This window comes from Melanostigma gelatinosum (assembly GCF_949748355.1).
Source record: "Melanostigma gelatinosum genome assembly, chromosome: 10".
In the NCBI taxonomy this organism is placed as follows: Eukaryota; Metazoa; Chordata; class Actinopteri; order Perciformes; family Zoarcidae; genus Melanostigma; species Melanostigma gelatinosum.
This window is the reverse complement of record NC_136643.1, coordinates 5,862,386-5,871,823: the sequence shown is the minus strand read 5'-3', so window position 1 is coordinate 5,871,823 and position 9,438 is coordinate 5,862,386. Positions and strand designations below refer to the sequence as shown.

Here is a 9,438-nt window from a genome sequence, read left to right as displayed (position 1 = left end):
TTCTAAATGAAACTGTAAATGTTTTCAAATAGTTTATTGAAAAAAAACGTGTTTCACCACTTCCACACCAACTGTTAAAACATGGACATATTTTAATGCAACATTGTCCTGCTCCTTAAATAGATCACATTACATTTTAGCTTCACATGCTTCCATTCGTACAATTTATACAATCTGTTTCTTGTTTATGTACAACATCTACCACTAGAGGGCGACTGTTCACCCAGACGTTCCCTCAGCTGTAACACCTAAACTATTCAAAATGAGTACATGGGAATGTGTCAAGACATTTCAAGGCAGTAACCTTCACCCTTGGTTGACATACATATTTATATGTTCACAATGTTGACAAATTAAGTTTGGATTAGTAACGCTGAGAAGGAAACTGATTTCTTTGCCTCCAGGAGCCGGAGTGGATGCCTTGGTGTTGACGTTGGCTCAGAGCGGAGATCTCGCAGGGTAATGGGAGATCTTTAAAGTGTGCGTTAACTGTGCAGGTCATCGCCGGTTCTCCTTGTCCAAAAGGTCTTTGGCCTCGTTGATCTTAGCGGCCAGATACGGTGACCCACCTGCACACACACAAACAAACAGTCTGATTCCGTGATCACTCCTTTAACACTCAACCATCCACAAGGTCTTTGACCCGGGTCACTGGGTGATACGTCAGTATGAGGAATTGGACATAAAAGCCTTGTTATAAAAGCAATAAATACATGTCTCCTTCTGGTACGACCCCAAGGCTACTTACTGATATTTCTTCTCTATTAACTCTACGTCGTGCACATTTTTCTCATTTTAAAATGTGTGTATGTGTGATATGGGTGTTATTTGGTATTTGATCTCCAAATGTGAAACAAAACTTTTTGTATTCATTTTTTAGTAAGGCCATATTATGTGCCAGATTTCTAATGTATGTCAAGCCCTAAATACTATTCTGTAAAGTTACGTATTGTCACCATCAGATACTTTAACTATGCAAACAGTTTCTGCTCAGATTGTGCAGAATTTGTCACAGTTTATGTAATCTGACTCACGGGATGTAGACTGCCTGCCATTGGCCGCCTATTTCAGACTCCTCCCCTTCAGCTGTTTTCGTGTTCAAAATCGCTGTTGCTTTGTTTTGACAAAGATTTTGATATTCCAGATATTCCAGGTCTGCTTGGTTCTTTCGGTGGATAGTTGTAAACTTATACAAAGGATATGTTCACAACATTCACTGTCTAACAGACACATTTTTGCCCATCCAGTGAGATCCACCAGAGTCCAAGTATAGAAAGGGTTCACCTCTAGGGCACCAATGATCAAATTAGGTTTGTCTTTTTTTTAAACAGTAAAAGCCGTATCACATATATTACGTGGCAAGTTTTTCTTTTCTGCACGGATTAAGCTCCATCAATGCCAGGACTCGCCTCACCACGTGCAAATGTTCCATCGAAACAACTTCCCTCTATTTTGATTCGTTTTAGAAATACTAACAACCCAGGGTGGCTTTTCTTCCCCCTTAGTGCAGAATTATGAGGGATTCAGCCAGACCTTCCTCCAGCACTGGCACAGCGCTAACTGCAGTCTTACAGACATCTGACTTTCTGTCACAGTTTAGGCTCACCTTTATCTGGATGGTTCAGGACCATCATGCTCCGATGGGCCTCGCGTACCTTGGCCTTAGTGCTGACTGGGCTGGACAAAATAAACAAATAACACATCTATGTGAGCAATCATCCCGTTACTCTGAGCAGTGAGTCTCACACACACACACACACACTGAAGGACTTTCAGATAACATTTAAGAGATATAAACCACAACACATCTTATTACCCGATGCCGAGAACGAGGCTGGCCTCTCGTTTGGACATCTTCTGCTCAAAACCTCCTTTGTAATACGACGAGAAAGCCTGTGGTGACAGAACAGGACTAGAGCTTTGATTTTCAATTGTCAGAGTTTTCTCTATATATTCTTTTCTGAGGTATCACAAGAGTGTCTTTGAACCATCTACAACATGCACAACAAAAACAAACAGGAATAGGTCTGGATGGTGAACATCATGGCTGATGTACAGGAGGTGAAATAATGACTCACGGATGAGGGCATCTTCCTGACGGTTTCAGAGAAGACCTGCCCAAGAGGCTTCCACAGCTGGAATGCATAGCGGCCTGTGGATCACCATTCATGGAACAGTTTAAAGACAAACACATCTTCTAATTGAAAAGGGAGCAAAAAAAGCAAAGCAGAAATCTGAACGGAAAAGTCTCACTTAAAAAATAATTAGATGGCACGAAGGGGTCAACATTTTTGCAATGGGTGAAAATAAGCCAAAACCTGAAAAAGAATCGTGCACATACAGATAATGTTATCTTGGCAAATTACTGATCTTATATCAAACTGTTCTTACCCGCAAAACCTGCAGCAGCCACACCGAGACCGACTGCAATCAGAGTCCCTCCCTGTCGACAAAACACCCGGTCGTTTAGACGAGTCACACAACACAGGTTCTTAAAGAGAGAGCAGCCAGCCACGCTCTACAAAAAATAAACCTGTGGGATTGTCTGTGGAAAAGAAAATGAGTGCTCCAATAAAACTTGGTATACTTTAATGAGTACTTAAATTAGCAAGTAAATATATGGAATTCGAATTGAATACTACATTTCCTATTCAGATTTTAAGAAAACTGTTTAAGGCTTTTTTTCTGCCATGTTTATATTTTCTATTCTCAGGATCTCTTCCATTTTGGTCTCTACGATTACTTAATAATGTGCCATACTGATGATATTTAGTGACATAACACGTCTAGATTGTGTTGTATGAATGATTTTATAACTATAAAGATTGTGTAGCTATCGAAATTAGTCATGAAGACGCCTCAATTTTATGACTATTATGAATTATTTTCCACAAAAAAAAGGTGTTTCTATCCGAGTCAACTCCTTGTGAAGAGTTATTCTCCATCATAAGAAACATTAGTACACCATAGATCAATCCACAATGGTATTATATCACTGTGCGTGTGTGTGTGTGTGTATATATATATATATATATCAATGACATGCATATTTTTGTGTCCGAGTCCACTATTTCCTTTTAAAATAATTGTATCATTTCGTGACATATATAATTTCATTCTATAAAACCTATCTAGTTTTGATACATTTTCAGTACAATCAAATAATATATATTATTTTATGTTTTGGCATCTCAAACCCTGAAAATGTCAGGCGGTGCACCTGTCCTAGCAGATGAACAGACTAAGAAAAGTATTAAAAAAGGTATTTAAATGATAATAAATTCAAAATAAAATACGATGGCATGTTTTTATTGTTGAAACCATTCAAATAAACCAAATTTTTACAAATAGTTTTAACCCTTTGTGGCATGTCTTTAAAAAAAATATATATATATATTTTTGATCCCATTTTTTGGGGAGCTTGGGGCTCCCTGACACAATATCAATCATAAAATGTATGCCACCCCCCCCCCCAAACTAGATTTGGGTGTGACTACTCAAGGCAAAATTATGCTACGAGGGTACTGAAACACCAAGGTTTTGTCTTGTAAATATAATAAGTGGAATAAGTCAAACAAGCAATGTATGGATTTAGAAAGAGTTTATTTTGACAATCCAAACAATGACTATTAGAAAATATCAAAGAAATGAAATTACCAACACTGTATGTACAAAATCGACATACAAAACATGTAAATTCATTTGAAATGAACGTATTAGAAAAATGTTCAACGACGTATTTCATTTATTTCCCCCCAAAATATCCAATCTGTTTGTACAATGTTTGTGTATGATGAGCTGGCAGGCTTTAGGAGTCACAGGTGAATATTCCTAAAACGTTTTATTTATCCAAAAATGAACGCTATAGAATATATAGAGAATTCACAAAATATGCAACAAAGTGTTGGACCCATGAAAGAGGTCAATCTGCTTGTTTGAGTTTGTGTGGGTTAGGGTTTGAATCAGTGACAAAGAACACATGTCCTATTCTGTCCTATTCACAGTCCAGTCATGTGAACACATGTCCTATTCTGTGTGGAACCTCAAGAAGCAGTTATTGCTGGATGTGAAGCAGAGGTGGACATCACATTTCTGGCACTTGGCTTTTGGTGTACCTCTGCACCCTGGTACTTTGCATCTCCCCTTCTTTTCAACCATTATGATCCAGTGGGCTGTGGCATCAAGGCGCACATCAGGGACTGGAATTGGAGCAGCAGGTCCTCTTCTCCTCTTTTTCTCGTGCTCACCAGCAATTGTGGAACTGGGACGACCTTTCCTGCGCACCAGGCTCTTTCCACTCCTGCACAGGCCTTCAGCGATGTATGATTTGAAGGTGTAAAGCCTCATTTGTTCCTTCTTCGTCATTCCGTTCCCTTCACAATCTCTTCGGTAAAGCAGCCAGGCGGTCACAACGATTAAATCCAAAAAGTGGAACACCAGACGGTGGTACCATTTTTTTGATCTGATTTTTGTGCGGTACAGTGCAATAAGGGAGTCAAGAAGATCCACTCCACCCATATTCTTATTGTAAATCTTCACCACAGCAGGGCGGGGGACTTTGAGGAGCATCTTCTTCTTGCGATCCCACCTCTCAACCTCTGTGACTGGGTGGGCTCCAGTGTAGTCACTCAGAATAGTGACTGAGCGGTTATCATACCATTTGACAACATGCAAGGTGGTTTCTCCAACCATGGCCATCTTCTGCTGAAAGGATCCACGTCCTGTTCTCTTCAGCTCAGCATCGCTCATCAAGCTGACCCCTGGTAGTCGGTTGCAACGGACAGTACCAATGCAGTGAATTCCCTGTTGTGCCAGTGTGAGCACAAGAGGGACACTTGTGAACCAGTTATCAAAGAAGAGCTTGTAATTCTCTTGCTTGGGTATAGGCTGGGCCAGGCGGAGGACCACATTGCCGCTTGCTCCTATATCTGCCAGCTCAGGGGGTTGCACAACTCTTCCTGTGTAGATTTCAAAGTTATGGGGGACACCGTCGGAGCCAGCCAAGACGAGTATCTTATACCCCCATTTCTTTGGTTTTGATGGCAAGTATTGCTTGATCCTGTGTCTTCCCTTGAATGGAACCATCTGCTCATCAACAGCCAGATTCTCGCTCATTGGGATGGCCGTCAGTTTGGAGTTTAGATGAGTAACCAGTGGTCGGATCTTATAGATTGGATCATTTTCCTCCTGCCTCTCTTCATTGCTATTAAAGTGCAGGGCTTTTTTGATGGCCTCCCATCTATTGAGTGTCATTGTATCGGCTACCTGGGACACTCGGCAGGACTTGTTCCAAAACATGCGGGTGCCTGGTAATCCAAACAATGACATGTAGACCACAATACCCAGGAACTGCTCCAGTTCCAGGGTATTGAGGTTCAGGGGCTTGTTTGGGTCACATTGTATGGCATATAAATTTGATTGCCCTACAATATCCTGAAGAATGTCTTCAGAGAAAAAATGCTGAAAATACTTCAGGGGGGACATGATATCATTCCAAATGTTACGGCCCTGCCATTCTGGGTGAGCATAGAATGCATTGTGGGGTGTTCTCCACCGGGGTAGGCGTGGATTTTCAACCTCTACTATATCTTCATCCTCATCCTGATCCACAGACTCACTGTCACTGTCATCAGACACGCGTTCTCCTAAAAGAAAAGCACAGATTTGAATGTGTCATATTCAAAATGAATGATTATGAATGAATGACACACATTGTTCTACTGACTGACCCCTGACTGACCCCTAATATCCTAACTGTCTGGCAAACCTGTTTCAGGGATCCAATCATCCTGACTCTTTTCAAGCTCACTGTCCTCGTTGTCACTGTCATCAAGCTCACTGTCCTCACTGTCAGAGGGAACGGTCCTAGCTGCTCGATCCTGAACTTTTCGGCCATAAAATGTTGCTGTGTCCATTCCCTGTCAATATCAGTAGTTAGTAAAGCAAACACATTGACTATGGTCATGATTATGCAGCTGGGCACATCTCCACACTACAGCATGATAGCCTGAACTTACGGCATAGTGTTGCCCTGAGGTAACGAACAAAAAAACACAATTTTAGTGAAGAAATATTTACACAATAAGTATTTAAACTGTCAAAGATACTTCTTGACATAGTCATGGTCATAGACAATTTTTTTTATGAAGTTATTTCAATTTAAACAGGTTAAAAAGTTAGATTTATCTTACCGGTTTGTGGCACTGTGTCCCATGCAGCTTGGCAGCCTGAAAAGAATGCTTCACCCCAAGATAAGAGGCCACACCCACTTTGGGTCCTCATTTGATTGGACACAGACATATCTGGTGACATCATAGACATTGTTTTTCTTTAAAAAAAATTAAAGGGGCAGTGTAAGGTCCACAAAGGTAGCTTGCTGCTGGACAGCAACAGTATGCCATGGAGGGTTAAGCTGTTGCGATAATTTAAAAACCTTTGTCCTGCAATTTGAATGTTCTCAAATGTCAGGGTGGCACTGTAAAGATGGGACTTTTATTATAAAATTTAAGTGGAAAACAGAAAACAGGTTATTGCATCATCAAGAGGACCTCAACTGACCTTTATAGCAGAGTGAAAATATTGTTATATCTCTTTTGAATGTTGATAAAAACAGCTACTTTCAACTTATAGGTAGAGTGGTTCACTTTCCATGTCAGGGCGGTACAACCAATGTAAAACTAGAAAAATGTTATTTTATCATAAATGTCTTTATTCTATTTAAAATGTATGTCTGAAGTTGTTAGCAAGAACAAAAGCTAATGCTAGTGTCCTAGTAGATGCCTGTTTAATTTGAAATAAGTTGTAAATGTCAGGTGGTGCAACCAGTGAGGCAGGTGGCGCAACTGCAAAGAATGTTACGCTATGATATTATATTTAAAGCTCAAACATTATTTACAATTTTTTTCAAAAGTTTCACAGTGTTAAGTTAACGATATTATACACTTTTAAACTATTTTATTTATGATATTAATGAATATTTTTTAACTATTAAGGATGCCACTGTCAAGTAAAGCAAAATCAGCACGATGCAGGGAGCAGACAACAAGTCATGTGTGCAAAACGCTGCTACAATGAGGTAGAAGCTGCAACACCCCAGGCGGAAGCGACTGTGATTTTGCCTATTGCAGTTATGTGCTAAACATGATTACCATTAAATATTTACTTATTTTACTTAAAAAGAGACTGTGAACTAAAAGCATGTTGTTGTATTTGAAAAAAAAACGCAAATTGTCTGCATATTTCCTGTGATTACTAATATTGTCAGGTGGCACAACTGATAAATGTCATGGTGGTGCGACCAGGTAAAATATTAATTTAAAGAAATGAATAATAGGTTAAAGTGAATTTGTTTTGCTTAATATGTGAACTATTGTATTGTATGTATTCATTTGTATATTGTATTATTATGTTTCTGTTTAAATGTAAAATCAAAAGTTAAATATACTAAATACCTGGCCAAGAGAACGCAATTGTGATAAATTATTGTGTATATATATAAAACACAACCACAAAATACGATGCGTTAGACACAGTAGACACTCTCAGTTTGAATAAATATTAGGAAAATATATATTTTTTTATAAATATGTGGTTGCGCCACCTGACATTTTTTTAGCCTGTGAAGTTTAAAAATACCGTTAAAAACGATTTCAAATACTATGAAAAGTTGGTTCACAACTTAGACTTGTTTCACCACATTTTTCCAGACACAAAAATATGCATTACATCCATTTTGAAGATAATTTTTTTTAATTACCTTTTTAGAAGCCTTATTTGTCAATGACCCATATATATATATATATATATATATATATATATATATATATATATATATATATATATATATATATATATATATATATATACACACATAACCTACTGCAGGGTGAGCATCGTATGTGCACGCAGGGTAACATCTTTTGATTTAGGCATAGTAATATGTAAAATAAAAAGAATGTTAAGTACCTGATGCAACATGGAGGTAGCTGTTAGTTAAGTTAAATGGCAGGACATATTATGCATTAGTGTTATATGATAAGAGCTCGTGACATTGCATTTTGTTCACCTGAATCGATATTAAAAAGGCATTAATCATGTTAATTTTCTCATCAGTAGTAAGTATTACTGTGTGTACCAACTTGTCCTAAAAGATAAAAACGTAACGCTATGTCAAACCATCGGTCAGCGGTAAAAAAATAAATAAAAAAACACAAAATGACCCACTATTAAAAGGGGCTTTAGCAGCCAGTTAGCTGTAGTAAGTTAACTCGTTAATACACCTGGCGCTATTGCGACAGTCGTGACGTACAGTTACGTTAGCGGTCACTGAGGTTACGTAACACACACGTTAGCAGGTACAAACCAGCCTGGTTTAGTTGAATTCACTCCACAAAAGCCTGCAGCGGGAAAACAAATACTTGCCAGTCGTCTGTCTGTGTCTGTGTCGCTCCTGTGGTTCGTTTTAGGAGAATATTCAGCGTATCGCATCATGTCTCCTCCGTCACCGGTCACTCTGCCGGCATTCGCCATGTTGCTTCAACGACGAATGTCAAAATCACGTGATTCAACGATACAGCATCCGCTTTAAACTTTCAAAATAAAACTCAACGACCGAAATGCGAAGCCCTAAGTAACTTACTTTCTTTCTAGTATCCAGCATCTTTGGGAACTTCAGGAGCTCAATGCAACCTGATGTTTTGCCAGTTTTTCAGGGTTCCAAGTGGTAAAAAGTGTGTGATAACATTGCAGCAATGGCAGCTTTCTATGTGCTATCGCTCCCCTTTTCATCACTCCATTGTTACAATGTTTCCATATTTTTTGCTAGCATAGAGGGTAACCTACACAGAATATCATGAAATAACATATCAATGTAAATCTTAGACAAAATTCTATCGAACAGTTACATTTTAATGACACTGAGGACAACAGAATTTGACCTCCAATGCTGCAATATGGCAAACTTCCTATTGATCTGACGTGCCTAGTAGTTCCAAAAAAGAGCTTTAAAATGATATTACATGAATAACAACAATAACATTTCTCATCAGAATGAACTTAACTTTGTGAAGTTTGTTTCTGATGGAATGTTTGATGTAATATGTGAAAATAATGTGCCCTATTTTCATAAAAGCACAAAACTTGAACAGTTTGGCACCGTGAACATTTTCAGAAATGGAGCCATTGCAAAAACGCCTCGTGGTGGCCATAGTGGTCATTTCACGTTCCGCCCGAACCAAATTATGCATTTTGCATCATCTCCTGAACCAAATATGATAAAGGACATGTGTAGGCCTACCCCTATGTGTTGGTGGTCAAGGATTACAATGAAACCACATACATCATAAACTGTTCAGGTGATTAATCAATGGTGAATTCGGTGACATTGTGAGATGGGAATCAAAGTCTGTAAGAACCTATGCTCGACTTTATAATATTGTG

General features: G+C 38.8%; 2 protein-coding genes across 2 annotated transcripts; both read right to left on the bottom strand.

The window, feature by feature from the left end:
* Positions 1 to 17: 17 nt before the first annotated feature.
* dnajc15 (DnaJ (Hsp40) homolog, subfamily C, member 15) lies at positions 18 to 8,547 on the bottom strand. The gene is made up of 6 exons (XM_079276912.1): positions 8,418 to 8,547; positions 2,392 to 2,439; positions 2,079 to 2,152; positions 1,817 to 1,893; positions 1,607 to 1,677; positions 18 to 569 (listed from the first exon to the last, which is right to left on the bottom strand). The coding sequence occupies exons 1-6, from the start codon at positions 8,527 to 8,529 to the stop codon at positions 499 to 501; spliced, it is 453 nt and encodes a 150-aa protein (XP_079133038.1). The 5' UTR covers positions 8,530 to 8,547; the 3' UTR covers positions 18 to 498.
* Positions 3,615 to 6,215, bottom strand: LOC306783318 (piggyBac transposable element-derived protein 3-like). The gene is made up of 2 exons (XM_079276911.1): positions 6,192 to 6,215; positions 3,615 to 5,645 (listed from the first exon to the last, which is right to left on the bottom strand). Exon 2 carries the CDS (start codon positions 5,482 to 5,484, stop codon positions 4,027 to 4,029), a length of 1,458 nt encoding a protein of 485 aa, XP_079133037.1. The 5' UTR covers positions 5,485 to 5,645; positions 6,192 to 6,215; the 3' UTR covers positions 3,615 to 4,026.
* Positions 8,548 to 9,438: the final 891 nt, after the last annotated feature.